This window comes from Hermetia illucens, chromosome 1, assembly GCF_905115235.1.
Source record: "Hermetia illucens chromosome 1, iHerIll2.2.curated.20191125, whole genome shotgun sequence".
Classification (NCBI taxonomy): domain Eukaryota; kingdom Metazoa; phylum Arthropoda; class Insecta; order Diptera; family Stratiomyidae; genus Hermetia; species Hermetia illucens.
The window spans coordinates 74,186,236-74,202,269 of record NC_051849.1 but is presented as its reverse complement, the minus strand read 5'-3'; the positions used below and the strand labels follow the sequence as shown (position 1 = coordinate 74,202,269).

The 16,034-nt window shown below is 41.9% G+C and overlaps 1 protein-coding gene across 2 annotated transcripts in view; it reads right to left on the bottom strand.

The window, feature by feature from the left end:
• Nucleotides 1-5,565: 5,565 nt before the first annotated feature.
• The window catches only part of LOC119646727, a 61,059-nt gene continuing 50,590 nt past the window's right edge, over nt 5,566-16,034 (bottom strand). For both annotated transcript variants that reach the window (XM_038047307.1, XM_038047308.1), the window contains one exon: nt 5,566-7,504. In XM_038047307.1, the coding sequence (XP_037903235.1) occupies nt 7,412-7,504 (93 nt within the window). In that variant the 3' untranslated portion in view covers nt 5,566-7,411. The remainder of the gene's footprint in view (nt 7,505-16,034) is intronic.

Genomic DNA, 16,034 nt, shown 5'->3' with positions numbered 1-16,034 from the left:
GAAATGAAATGTAGAGGGGTCTATGCTCTTCACTCATATCTCCATGAGTAGCCACGCATCGTGTATTGCGTCAGTAGTTTCAGAGTTCTTGACAAATCTGGCAGGATTCACTGTTAATTGATCGATGTCGCGAATATGGTTGGCGAGAATGTGGTCATGGTTCAAAAATCCTCATGGTATGGGAAAGCAACCGGATCGGACGGTAATTTAAACATTCTACCGGACTGCCTTTCTCTTTCAATATTGGAACGGTCATGCTTTCTTACCAGTCAGATTGTTTTCTACCCTCCTTAATTGATGAACCCACGGAGCCAAAATATTGGGTTTAAGCTTTTCGGTTTTCGAAGCTCAAGTCTCGTCGTCAGATCTTATTGTTTTCGCTAGTTTAATTTGTTTGATTTCTTTCTCGACTAAAGTGTCGCTAATAGGTGGAATTGCTCTAAATGTCGGCAGTGCTTGTGGAAGTGGAGGAAGAACAAATTCTTTCGTTGAAATTTGTTCAAAATATTCCCGGCATTTGCTCGTTGCGGCTGGTTTATTGGTAAACAAAGTACCGTTTTTGTCACTAACTCAACATCAGTTCTCAATATTCTGTGTGCGTCGGTCTCGGTTTTTGACAAGTTCATAAATATCTCTCTCGCCGTCCCGAGTGTCTATTTTATCGTGAAGTCCTTCGTAATGGACCGGTCGGGTAATAGTGATTGTTTTTTGCTTCCCGGTTGGCATTCTTGGAAATTTGCCAATTGGTTTGTGGTAAGTATCTTGATTGATGAACTGCTTACCTGGTTTGGTGACCCCGAGGGTTACAAAGGCCGTTTTGCAGATTGTGTTTTTAATGTGGTTCAAGGATTCTTGGACAGTCGTAATGGTTGAAAAGAAGACGAGATTGTTTGATAAACCATGTACTGACAAGTATAAGGTCTTGAGTGTCCGTAAAATTGACTATATGTTCGTCGTATAATGGTGAATTTCATCAGTCCGTCATCAAATTGTTCGACTTCTTTAATAACATCACGTAAATTCTCAAATATGCCAGCGCAAAATTTAGTGTGTGGGCCACCAAAATGTGAAGTTTACAGCCATTTTTACTACTTTCGCGTTCTATGTGTTGCAGCTTTTGGTACCCCAACATTAAGTTTCTTGTAGAGGGCAAATATCAATGCGCCTCTCCCAAAGGATTCCTGTGAGTCCCTTCGTCTTTCCAGTGAGGTTGCCAATATATATTTAGTGTGCTGACACGTATTTGTTTGTCTAGGACTAATTTACTTACGTCCTTATCACTTGCGCTACTATTTGTTCTTACTTGGATGGTAGAGGAAATGGAGTCTCCTTCAAAAGTTACATCTTGCCTTCATTCCGGTTGTTGATTGGCTAGAGATCAGAACAGCCTTCAGTGAAGTTTCGGCACATTATATCGGAGATGTTTTCGAAGGTGTCACTTAATCTGAGCAAATGCTACTCATTACGGTATTCACTAAAAACTTCTCGCTTGACACCTATTTACTATTTCGATGGTCAGCTTTTTTAAGGATAATTTTATGACCTTTGACAGCAAACTCCGATTTAATCTTCAGTATGTTGATGTACTCAGCGAAGCTTCTAGTATGTCTGGTGACATTTTGTGTTCTTCCTTTTTTAAGGTTTTGTTTGTAAAACAAGTCAGTCATACGCGCTTTTCACAGAAACGGCTATACCAATTCACAGAAAATTTAGTGAGAAAGTGGGAACTATGAACGTTAGTAGTTTGACATGCTAAACATCCATATACATTACGAACTACGTACAAACGGAATAGTTCTGCATTCAAATATACTTACAACGAAAAAAACAAATCTTAAATACCTAAAGCACCGAGCATCCGGTTTTTGTCTTGTTTGCGGATAGAGGTGAGAATCCGAAAAAGACATTGCTGTGCCAGATTGCAGCAGTGTTTGGAATTATCACTCACAAAAATCACACCACTTCTCCACCCACATTCCGCGGGATGTTGTATTATTTGTAGTTTAGGCTCTGGTCCACACCGAGAGCTTATCGTAGTTATTATTATGTTCACCGCGCTCCAATTTGCTTTCGACCCTAGCATCTCCTTCATGAGATTACGGGTTCCGATAATTACGTTGAGGGCATCGTCCCTTTTATCTGTGAATCTTGGACAATGGAACCTAACATGCTCCGGGGCAATGAGTGTAGCGGCGACTCATGCAATCCGAAGCGATGAAAGTACTTAAATTCTCCGCATCTTCGCTCGACTCATATCTCAATATACGGGATCAGGGTATGTGCCAAGCGGGCTTTTTTGGAATTATTCCACCGTTGCCATTACCTTTTGTCAAGCTACTTCGTGGTGGCTTTTCGGAAGTCACATCACCCGGATTTGCTCTTCTTGTCTGGATGGGTCACTCGATACCGTCCTATATACACTGCACATCCTCAGTGCGAATGATCAGAATGCTGAACCCACCTTTCTCCTCTCCCTTTTAATGATGAATTGTTTTAATTTTAGGAAGTTCCATGTCCTTGGGGTGTTCCGCAACTATCACTACCGCCAGGTAGTCTGCAAAACTAATTAAAGTTGCCTCCTTTGGCACTGGAAAGCCAAGCACTCCGTCATACATTATCTTCCAATGCAGTCACAACATATTCTTTCGCCCGTCATCCGTCTCTTATCAAAGAGTCTCTCCGAGAGGTAATTCTCGATTGTTTAGCTAGGGTGCTCTTAATCCATTTCAGTTGGCTGAATTATTTAGAAACCCCGCCGCGCAGCACTTACCAAAGGCTGATACCTCTTGAGCCAGATTCAGGACCGTTGAACGAACTTGTCGGAATCCATACTGCAGCTCCGATAGACCACGGCTGGCTCGACAAATGGAAGTTGCCTGTTGCCTATCACCCTCTCCAACATCTTCTCCGTAGTATCTAAAAGACAGATAGGGCGATATGAAGAAGGTGCCCCGGGTGGTTTTTGAGGCTTGGGTAACAGAACCAACATCTGCTTCCTTCTTTGTGCGGGAAATTCTCTTTTCACCACGAATGATTCAAATTTGCTTATTAGTCATTTGGTCCTGATTCTAGTAGCCAACCTCAGGGCTTTGTTTGGAGTTGCCTTCCAATCTCGCCTCCGCCTTTTCGCTTCTCATATCAATTCAATGTTTATGTAGTATGGTTGGCTTACTATAGTTGTGATTACGATGCAATTGAATCTGTTCAAAGTACGTTCACTCGATTAATAATCTTTAAAAACCCCTCCTTGTTTTGCTTATCCTGATCGCCTGCTTTTCTTTAATCTGCATCTTTACAATCTCGAAGATTATTTACAAATGTATGCATATTTTTCAAGTTTTTTGCGTCCCATGAAATTGATCCTTGTGTCAATTATCGCCTCTAGGTACTCGATAACTGGTTTTGAAGTGACAGTGTGAACACTTACTTTGGGTAAGTATTCATTTTTTAAGGCTTTGTGTGAAACAAACGTTTCTCTGTCTTTCACACCCATTTTACTCGGAAACAGCTGAACCGATTGTCATGAATCCTTTTACACGCAGCGAGTGGCAGTGCAGACTCAAAATGTGTGCCCCAAACTGAAACAGGTTTTGTTCTCAGAACCCGCCCTTCCGATATTATTAACAAAGTTATAGAAGATCAAAGTTTCGCATTTTGCGTAAATTAATTGCTCTTTAAAACGTGTGTGACGTCTTAACGGCATAAAGTGAACTTATATGAACGGCGGTTCTACGGAGACATCTTAGTTTTCCTTTCTTAAATTTTTTTAGCTATTTCCATTACTAGAGACATGTGGTTGGATGTATGTGCTAATGAAGCTTGGGTATAGTATTCAATAAGGTGGATATGTGTGTACGTTTGCACCCGCGGTATTTAATCTATAAATAAAAAAAAGAAAGTGCTTCATATAAGATGAACACAAAACCCTTATACCTGAAGTGCCGAGCTTTAGGTATTCCGACTTGCTTAAGTCTTTTGTTCTGCTAGGTCAAACTAAGCCGTCTACAGACATGTTTATGGCGTCATACACTTGAACATCTGTAGGTTGTTTTCCGAAGGCAATCACAGAAAAATCATCCGCAAAATCGATTATCGTAGCCTCGGGGGTTACGGGAAGGGCATATATACATCACGTTCCACAGAAGAGGACTTAGCACTGAGTCATGTGGTACCTTTCTCGACACAGTATGCTCATTGGTTTTCTTATCCGTATCTTACTCCGTATCTTACTAAAGTGTCCTTTCCGAAAGGAAACTTTCGATCAGCTTAGTCAAGTAATTAGGGACACAAACCTCTCCTTTGTGGCTTCGCGTTTTAGCCAATAAATTCTCAGCTGGTTGAGTTGAAAGCATTTTTGACGTGTATGGGAAAACATTGCGTTGCGAGCCAGTTTCAATACCAGATTTACGGAGTCTATCGTTATTAATTGTCTCTTTGTCTGTTACATGCGCTTAGAAAGGGTTATTCCTATTGAGCATAATTTGACGAAAAGGTTCAAACTGTGAACTCCCCCGCATGCAGTGCATGATATTTTCAACGGTTAGGAGAGGATGCGAAAGCGGGCTGTAGAATTTTTTCTCTGAATATAGCCACATGGGGTAGCAAATGAAAGGCCTCGACTAGTGCTTTTCGAAGCAACATTTAGTTTTGATATCAGTTGTAAAATGGGTAATTTAAGAAACGACCTAGTGGAAACATCTGAAAAAAAGTATGGTTGTGCCTGTATATATCACCTAACCTTCAAAGCACTTTTCATCCCGATATATGTTCCAATAAAGTTAATAAGACTATTTTGCAAATTCACTGGAAACTCGCTTCATCTTCATCTTAGAAGAAGCAGCTTTTTCCCTTCCTACAAATGTTTACTTTTTATTTTGATTTTATCCCTTGACCCCCGCCCTTTGGTTCCGGTTCCCGACTTGTTTCAAAATTGGCAGCCTTCCTTAACTAGATAAAATTTGATTTTACTTTCTCCACATAAAGTGTAATTTATTTCCTTCCAAAATCAAATAAGTATATTTTGTTTACAGTGTATATAGTAAGACAATTCTCTCATATTTTAATTCGCTTGATATTGTATTTCAATGATGCTAGTATATATGATTTACTTCAAATTAGTTGTATTTTGCTTTCCACTGGAAATTTCGAGTGTCCACCCCGTCTTTGTCATTATACAAAAGTATATGCACACGTAGTGGATGCATGATTTGGCCTTTTTTCGTAGAACAAAGTCAGTAACAATTATAATACGTTACAAATATAATTTCGTGTACAGTACTTTAAACATTGAAACTTAGGACTTAATTGACAACTACTGTTAACTTTCTAAATTGGTGCACTGATTATTAGTATTTAATAGATTTATATATGACCTTAGGCTATAACTATTGGAAAGGATAAGCAATGGTGAATTTGTGATACTAGTGATACTTCCAATTGAGGGAAAGTAAAGTAACAACCACATCTGAAGTGGTTGGTGATTGAGAACTGAGCACGAAGTATAGTATACTGGATTTTCTTTACATTAAGGCTTTGATTAGGAAGTACTTTCACTGAAGAACAAATCAGAAATGAATATAAAGTAACCAAACTTAGTTTCAGCTCGTGTTGTATTACGAGCTTCATATGAAGCCCAAAAATTAATATATCTTGAAGGATTTGGTAGAAGATAGTAAAACATACTTGTAAGGGCACAATGGAGGTCCAACATGAAAAATGAATGATAAGCGGAGGAAATGTTTGATTTTTTTTATAAAAAGTGTCTACCTAACTAGGGTTGGAAGGGATTTCGAACAGGATTAAAAATGTAAATTTCTCTTTCAGAGTATCGAAAATCTGTGACTATGAACAATCGTATAATACACATTTAGCTTCCCATGCTTGACAAATTCAATTCATATGTTACTGGAGTAAAATTCTGAAATGTTTAGCTTGACTTTATTTTGAAAAATGTATAAAAAGCTTTGATTCCTCATCCCCTTTCCGCTTAATTCTCGGTAAATTCAATTTTTCGTATATTACAAGCCATTCTAGCTGCCTAATGCGTTCCCAAAAAGTAGGGAAATCGAACAAAAACAGCCTTCGCAGATCCTGCTTATCTGATCCTTACGAGAAATTGGTTGGATTGGTGTCAACCTTTAAAGAAAAGATTATCTAAAAAAAAATTCGGGCTAAATTTTCCAGTCAATAATTTTCGTCACTCTAGAATGGTTTGTAGGCTTTCAATCGTGAGTTTATTTGGCTCTCTTTCTGTAGTATTTGTTAGGTCCTACTTGCTATGATGTGATTTTAATATTTAATAAATGTTTACTCTGCTTCGTCAAATATTTAATCGTTTTTCTCAAATTCTTTCAATACATTATAAAAAGGCCGTCTTGAAGTCTTTTAACAATTACAAATAACAGATTATCAAATTGTTCGAATTTACAATGCACTCGCATGTGTATGTGTGTTTTCTAATAGCGATTAATGTTCAATTGTAATATTTTATAAATCCTTACAATTAGGTGTAAGTTTTTCAACAATGCGTTCTTCTTCGCATTCAAGTCCAAGTTTTGCTCCAAGGAATATGATTGTGAAAATACTTTATGAGTTTTTGTCCGAGTCAGAATCAAGTATTCTCTTTATTTTTCTATTTATTCGCTTCAACTTTCTATATTATATAATTTAGATTAAAATTTTAAAATAACACAATGACATTTCCACTGTGTGCAGTTTCTAAATTTCATGTGTGCTCGACTAAGATATCGATTTATAAAGCTTAGTTATATTTAGATAGTTTCATATAAATTTAGTTTAATGGATTTTTACTTGTAGATTTTCTCCGCTTCAGATACCATTCATTGTTTATCAATTCAAGTCGTTGGTTATAAAAAATATATAGATTTCTTGACACGTACATTTACACTTATAAAAATTTCGTTCAATCCTACTCTTTTTCATCTGCGTCATCTCTTAAGTAAAAAGGACGAAATAAAGATAATTTTCCAACTATTACTTTTCCTGTGCGTATTCACTGTTAGGCTTGATCTCGGTTAAGCAGTATCTTTAGGATATATTCTGTTGTAGTTTTTTTTATGGAGTATACTAACAAGATTTGTATGAGGAATAAATTAAAACTTTTTTTTTCAAAGACATACTATTTTTGTGTTCAATTACACAGTTTCTATTTTCTATTTTTTAAACACACTTTTCTGTTGCACATGTTTCAAATATGCTAATTTTTATTTTAAGACTAGTCAGTGCGTACAACATTTATGCTTCCATTGTAAGTGCATCATACATATTTTCATACATTATGTTTTTTACTTGATTTTGTTCTCTTTAATTGCGGCGATTCCATCGGGGCTTGTCCCAAATATAATAATTATCTTTTTGGCCGTTTTTGTCGTTCATGAAACTGATGTAAATTTTAGAGAATTGTACAAGCCGTGCCATGCATAACCTCGCTTATGAACATTGGTGTTCCAGCGCCTAATCCTCCATCTGTCTTTTGATGATCGTTCTGCAAAATCGAGATATAAAATGATGCGGTTAAAAGTATTGACAACGAAATTAATTAAATAGCTTTTAGTCAATTAATTTCTGCAATGGATGGTGTTAGTGGGCCGGAAAATAATATCACATCTATTCATAAAGGTTTCAACATATTTAATTTCAATAAACTGAATCTACCATCATAAGATCGAACTATAGATAATTCATGATCGCTAGTCTGTTGGAGGTTATCCTTCAATATTTGGTATGCCCAGAATCCAAGTCCTATGAAATTTTTTTAGAAACCAATTGTGAAGTTTGAGTATATAGTAAGGTATTTGAAAGAATAACGAAACTCTTGAAGTTATTGGTGAATCATCGTCATCATCAACGACGCTATAATCGGTATCCGGTCTAGTAAGGAACTCGATACAGTTTGGTTTTGTGCCGGGGTTCACCAAATCGGTATCCCTAAAAGCTGTTTTTTACCCTGGCCTACATCATCGCTCCATCGGATACAGGGTCTGCTACGTTTTCTTTTTCTACCATAGATATTGTCCTTACACTCTTCCCTGACTGGATCACCCGCCCACTGCACCTTTGGAGCCGGATTTTATCCCCCACCAGGCTGTCATGGTATCGCTTATAGATTTCGTCGTTATGTAGGTTACGTTATCGTTACGTCTATCCTCATGTAGGGGGCCAAAAATTCTTCGGAGGATTCTTCTCTCGAAAGCAATTTTTCTTGCTAAGAACCCAAGTCACCGAGGAATACATAAAGACTGGCAAGATCATTGTCATGTATAGTGAAAGCTTTGACCATATTAGTGTTTTCTGTTCACTACTCAGTGGAATATAGGGCATCCACACAGTCAGATTGTGTTTCAATTTCACTATCATCATACTTAACGCTGTACAATTGATAAGCTCACAGCAATGAGCTAAACACAGATACTTATGATGACTGGGATTCGAACCTAGAGCAGCGAGATTGGCAGACTAACGCTCTATCCCGTCAACCATCGCGCAGTTGTAAGCTGAAAAAGGCTCTGTTGGTTTCCTACAATTATGCACGGATTTCGTCGACGTACCGACGTTACCGGTTGTGATTTGTGACCCTAGATAGGAGAACTTTTCAAAAGTTGTAATCTCCTATCTTTATTGTTCTCATTTGACGAGTCCAATTTAATGCAATCGCTTCTTTAGTTTTTAGTACCAACGTTGCCCCCATGTACTTCTTCTCGCCTTCATTAATACGCAGCCCAATCTGGATGGACAGTCTTACCCTGGCTATGCTATCATTAACGGCCTTAAAGTCGATGAAAAGATGGTGCAACTGACAGCTGTAATATTCTAACAGTTTTTTATCGCTTCCCGCAGAGAGGACATCTGATTTGTTGCTATATGGGTCGGGTCATATGGGTCGATGATCTTCAACGTATCAAGTCCGACTCCAAATGGGGTCAGCTTAAATCAGATAATCCATCCGGGTCCAAAGATGCAAAATCACATCTTCGACATTCTCACTAGAATACGCTGATTTAAATATGTATATTCTAGTGACATCACTAAAATATATCGGCAGATTCAATTGAGACCGGAGGATCAATTAAGACTCAGGATCCTTTGGAGAGCTAAGCCTGAGGACCCAATTAAGGAATATTTCCTGAAAACTGTGACTCACGGGTTGGATTGCGTCCCCTGGCAAGCCATCCGTACGCTCCACCAGGTAGCCGATGATAACAGCTGTTTAATAGATTCGTCAACGACGGAGCGATTCGATGTTTGAAAGATTCGTCAACGACGGGGCGATTCTCAGATACACCCATCGAAATATTACCTCGGCTCGTTTGTTCCAGGTTACTGGCGATGTTCCGACGGAACTTCTTTTAAAGGGTGGCTGAAAGGTTCCTAAAGGCTTGAGGGAGGAATGATAACTATGACTTTTGATTTAATTTAAGTATAATGATTTTATATTTTTATATTTTACATAGTAATAAGTTCCTTAACTTAATTAATTGCCTCACCAGAACGGCACTTGAGCTGCTGCTGTACTGCTACCTTTTGCACTGGACCACCTGATACTGCTTCAACCTCCTACTGCACTTCGTGCCTTCCCAAGCTGCTTTTACCTTCCAGCGCCTGCTAATGTGCTCAAGACCTTTTTGTGTTCGACTTGAGCTAATTCTTATGCCCTAGATTGAGTGTGTTATTATGCGCTGAATTACGTATGTCGCATTTTGCATGTGCGGCAGAACGCTCGCATTGTTCACGGAAACAACATGGCAATAATGTCGATGAGCGATTTTGGAGCCATTACTGCTGAATTTTTTCGCAATCCCCGCATATGTCTTGAACCAATTTGTTGGATAATAATTCAAGCGGGTCTTTCCAAGTTGTTCAATTGAGTTATGCTTGAACATATTATATCTGAGTAAAATCCAAAATATCGGCAGATATTGCGATACCGCATAAATCATTAACAGATTTATAATAGATAATAGATATAATTGATTTATGTTTGAAAAGATGATGTTCTAGGTTTATGGGGCTATCATGCCTAGTAGCAGCATTATCTCACAGTAATACACGGTGGCGTAATACCTTTACAATTGCTGCACTGCGTGATATCCCCGATTTTATGTATGGGATAGATAATGCCTCGATGCCAGTAATGTCGCTGTCCCACACCATGTGCATCAGTTGATGAACCGGTCGCTGCAGTTGGTCGCCTCGATATTTAAGCAGTTTGATTGTAATTCCATCCACTCCTGCCGACTTATGGTTTTTAGCCGATGAATTGCACGTACTGAGTTTTGAAGGGTTAGTGGTAGCAGCATTTCTCGTCGTCTTCAGTTAGCGGGACCTCCAACTCGCCTACATATATTTTCGTTGTTGAGCAGTTCATCAAAATGCTCAACCGATTGCTCTAATATGCCCATAAGATTAATGTTACAGCTGCCTCCCTCCGGATAATAATCTTGGCAGGGCTGCAAGTACGTTCAAAGCTATGACACCATTAAGTCGGCAGTGCAGGCTCAGTTGAGATGGACTCATGACTAGCGCTTGATCCTGGCTTTGAACACAACCCCCCATAAGGATTTGTGCCGCCCCCCATTTGTCCTCCCCGGACAATCACGGGAATCGTTTAAGGAGACTGGACTTTCAAGCGGAGATAGCGGCTTGCAGCTGGGACACAAATTAAAATGACAACAACAGCAATGACACAGCAACATCAAACACGACGGCTCAATCGACAATAGCCGGAATTTTGAGAAGGGGCAGCAATGCACCACGCCTACCGCTTTTAGCAGCTAAAATGGGAGACTCCATTATAAATCCATTTGCAAGAAGCGCCAATTTACGATGGTCTGAAAAATTAGAAAGGCCGCCGTCCCAACGGTTGAGGCGACTAGAAAGCTGCTATCATCTCCATGGATGTAAGAAATTGCATAATGAAAATGGAAGAACTGCTGGGCAGTAGCACACCAGCATAATTCCTAGATAACAGCCGAAGAGGAACTGAGGAAAAAACACATCGCTAGTGCGCAACTAGAGCAAAACACAGTTTCTGCAGCCCGCCAGAGAGAAACAAAAAATTGACAAAAGAAGACAAGGGAAACAATAGGGATCTGCCGACGAGGACGCATCGGGAGGAACTCCGTGAGGTGGTAACCAAGCATACCAAGCAGCGTCGAAAACAGAAGAAAATTCAGCAACAACAACCTAAGTTGATTAGCGACAGCAGCTCCACTGAAGCAAAGTTGAAGTCGATCACGACGTCAGCGTCAAAGAAAAAGAGAAGGAGTAAACCACGGTCAGAGGTCATACTCATTAAGCCGAATGAAGGGAGATCTTCGAGAAGTCCGCAACAACCCCAAACCAGAAGACGCTGGGGCAGATGTCAAATCTATTCGGCGGACTCGAACTGGCGATATACTTGTAGAACTTTGGCCGAAAGCCGAAAGGAAGAGTAAGTTCTGCGAGACAATCCACAGCATTCTAGACACAAAGGCAGTGGTTTCCAGCCTAGAACCCATGTTCACCCTTGAAATAAGAGATCTGGATTGTCTCACTAATACGGAAGAGGTGGAGGCGATAAAAAGGGATTACCCAGATGTGGGCGACATTAAGGTGGGAGTTACGTCTGTGAACTCTAGAGGACAAAAATTGGCCACTGTTTTTGAGCAGATAGCGAGTCAATTTCTCCATTGCAGAAAAATAAAGATTGGATGGATTATTTGTAGAGTAAGGCGGAGAGCAGTTCCAACCATATAGTGGGGGTAGGACAGACGTATTTTGTGTTACAAATGTGGCGGATCCGGGCACAAAACGAAGACCTGTGATTCGGCAAAGTTCTGTGCCCTTTGCAAAGATCACATTCTGCAAAAAGAAGACGTTGCTCATGTCCCTGATTGTGGGCGTTGCCAGGTCTTTGAGTAAGTGAACATGCATAGGAGTGCAACTGCTCACTACCTGATGGGGCATATGGTGCAAGAAAGAAGACTTGACTTGTTGTTTCTCAGCGAACAGCACCGAAATAGAAGCTCACCATTATGGTATGTAGATATATCTGGCACTGCTGCCATCTAGGTGAGAGACACGGTTAACTTGCGAGTGCGGGCTCATGATCGAAGGGATGGCTTGGTTTGCGTTCGTTGTGTGGAAGTGACGAATACAAGTTTTTCAGAATAGGCTCGCCGTCTTGGACGACGAGATTAGAAACACGGAATGGAAAATTCTAGTCGGAGGAGACTTTAACGCCAGAGCCATCGAATGGGACACGTCTAACTATATTCTCGAGGGGCCGCCAAATACCGATAGCACTCCGATGACCTTGTTGCGAGGGAATTATCCCCGACGTAACTTTTGCTACGGAGTCCTTAGTGTAACATCGGGAAAGAGCCATGGGACCTCGAGTATCAGCTGATTTACAAAAAACTCGGTGCCAATCGGTCGCCTTGTTCTATGGAAGCAGCGAAGGTGGAAGAAATCGTGCAGGCCCTTTTTGCTGTCCACCCCATCCGAACTGATGATTGTCGATGAAGGACTGAGAACTGAGGAACGCCCACTCTTCACTGCAAAGGAATTAAAGTAGGTGCTCCTGCCCAAAAAGCACCAGGACCGGGCGGTATTCCTAGCGAAGTGTTGAAACTCGTATGTAAACAGAAGCCGGACTTGCTACTCGGCACATTCAAGGCATGTTTGACAGCGGGTGTTTTCCCTCCCGCTGGAAGGTTGCGAGACTTGTGCTGATAAGTAAGGGCAAAGGTGACCCAGAGGCACCGTCAGCGTATCGTCCGCTAAGTGTGTTGGACAAAGCGGGAAAACTGCTTGAGAAGTTCATCTGGAGACTACTCACCAATAGAATATGGTTTTTGAGCGACGCGATCCACAGTTGTGCCATTGAGGAAGTGGTCCAAGCGGTAAAATTGGCTGATGCACACAGTCGCCATTGTCGGCGAGTGATGCTCCGTGTGACCCATGACGTAAGAAACGCCTTTAATTCTGCGAGTTGGTGCGACATGCTTAAGGAACTGGAAAATCGTTTCCATACTCCAGGCTACCTATTGCGGATGTTAAGGTACTATTTAAAGGGGGAAGGACAGTGCAGAAGGAAGGTAACATAGGAAGCGGCTCAGAAATCTATCCTTGGTTCGGGCGTTTGGAACGCCTTATACGATAGTCTTCTGCGACTTGAGATGCCTGATGAGTCGCATCTGGTTGATTATGCGGACGATATTGTGGCACTGTTTATTGCATAAAAAATCATAAGTCGCCAGGAGCCGATGGAATTACAGCCGAATTGGTTAAATATGGAGGCGACCAGTTACACCAAGTGGTTCATCAACTTGTGCTCAAGGTATGGGACAGCAAATCAATGCCTGACGATTGGCAGCGAGGCATAATCTGTCTCATACATAAAAAGGGAGATATCACACAGTGCAGCAATTATAGAGGTATCACGTTGCTGAGTACCATCTATAAGATATTCTCCACTATCTTGCTAGGCCGGATAGCCCCATACGCCCAGAACATCATTGGCCCATACCAAAGAGGCTTCACTCCAGGCAAATCAGCAACAGATCAGATTTTCTCTCTGCGGCAGGCGATGGAAAAACTGTTGGAATATGGACAACAGTTGCACCATCTGTTCATCGACTTTAAAGCCGCCTATGATAGCATAGCCAGGGTAAAACTGTACATGGCCATGGGAGAATTCGGTATCCCGACGAAATTAATAAGACTGACTAGGCTGACCCTGACCAATGTGCGAGGCCAGATAAAAGCAGCAGGATCACTCTCAAGACCATTCGACATCAACAACGGTCTACGACAAGGGGATGCGCTATCATGCGTCCTCTTTAACCTGGCCCTCGAGAAGGTGATCCGTGATGCTGAGGTGAATGCAAGAGGTACGATCCTCTTCAAGTCCACCTAACTATTGGCCTATGCTGACGATATCGACATCATGGGAAGAACCACCCGAGACGTTCAAACTGCCTTCATCCAGATCGAGCAGGCGGCGCGAGATCTTGGGCTGCACATCAATGAAGGCAAGACAAAATACATGGTGGCAACGTCAGCACCGAAGACGAATCAACCAACAACATCAAACCGCACTGGTCAAACACAAGCACGAACAAGAATAAGGATAGGGGAATACAACTTTGAGACCGTTGACAATTTCTCCTATCTAGGGTCGAAAATCACAACCGATAACAACTACGATGATGAAATCCGCGCACGGTTGTTGTCAGCCAACAGAGCCTACTTCAGCTTACAAAGACTGTTCCGCTCGAAACGTCTCACCATAGGGTCAAAGCTCTTACTGTACAAGACTATGATCTTGCCAGTCCTCATGTATTCCTCGGAAACTCGGGTTCTTAGCAAGAAAAATTGCGAACTCTTGGCCGCGTTCGAGAGAAGAATCCTCCGAAGAATTTTTGGCCACCTACGTGGGGATGGACGATTTCGTAGCCTACACAATGACGAAATCTATGAGCGATACCATGACCGTCCGGTTGTGGATAAAATCCGGCTCAATAGGTTACGGTGGGCGGGTCACTTAATCCGTATGGATGAAGATGATCCCACCCGGAAAGTCTATAAGGGCAATATCTATGGTAGGAAAAGAAGACGAGGCAGACCCTGCCTAAGATGGAGCGATGGCGTGGGCCAGGACGCCAGACAGCTTTTAGGGATATCGAATTGGTGGACCTCGGCGCAAAACCGGGATGTCTGGAGTTCCTTATTAAGGCAGGCCTCGACCGGATACCGGTTGTTGCGCCGTTGATGATGATGATGATGTTTATTGCATGCACGGTTGAGATCAGCGCACAGTGGGACTGGTGATGCAGCGAGTAAGCAAATAGATAGCTGAGCATGGATTTTCCCTAGCTCTGGAGGAAATTGAAGTCGTTGCGCTCACCAAGGAGAGGGTTCCCACAGTCTTCTCTGTCCAGGTTTGGTGAAACTTGGTGAAACTATGGTTTTGTCGAAGTCGCCGTGAAATACCTGGCCATCATGATAGGCTCGAAGATGAGCTTCTTCGAGCGGATCCACAACATCGCAGACAAGGCCGCGGCTAGAATGTTTGCGATATGTCGGCTGGTGTCCAACGTCGGAGGTCCCTTATTCAGCTGGCGTCGTTCAGTCAGTCGGTTCAGTCCGTCGTCCTTTACGACTCCGAAATATGTGCTGAGTCCCTCAGTAGGGAAATGTGCCGAGGTGATGAGGGGCTTTGCGAGTTGCGGTCGCCTTTCGTACCGTTCCGAAGCCAGCTGTAATGGAGATAGCGGGAATTATTCCGATTGCTCTCCATGCTGCCGAGCGGAGGCTTATATACCTCACGAAAGGCGACGGAAATAAGGAAGCTATCGCTTGTGAAGAGACAGCCGGCACTCTCTGTGCATGGCAGCAATCTTAGGAAAAAGAATCGAGAGGTAGATTTTCTGTGTATCTTATTAAAAGACGAGCAGCCGTGGTTCAACCGAAAGCACGGTGAGGTTGACTATTACCTAACCCAGCTGCTCAGCGGTCACGGATATTTTCAATCTTACCTGCATACAATCGGGAAATTACGGACGTGATGGATGATGCCCCTGCACCACCTTTTTCTTCTGCAGAAGGTGGGAAGAAGAAGTGTGGAGCCGAGTGGCACGTTACACTTAAGGCATTCTTAAGGCGAAAAAGAGGGAGATGGATAGGAGAGATGCCAAGGTAGCTGGGACTCCCTGAATCCACGGGGTTTTGCTTCTATACTGAATAGATTTGGCCTGAAGTAATGTGTCGCCAGGGGATGGTTTAGTTGATAGTTTGCCTGAGATAGGAGTCTGCACTTTGTGCGTAAATGCATTTCACCTCCCTACAAAAAAATGCTCATATGGTGGTGGTTGCTGCCTGCACTTCTCGAGTTCACAGACCTGTTGGTTCTTCCTTTCGGTCTTTCCCCCTGTTTCGGTCTTGGAGTCCGCTTATGCGCTCAACAGAGTGTGTGGCAAGTCTGGAGACTTTTCGCCCAAACCAGGTGCTTCTAAAAACCTTTTCGTGGGACA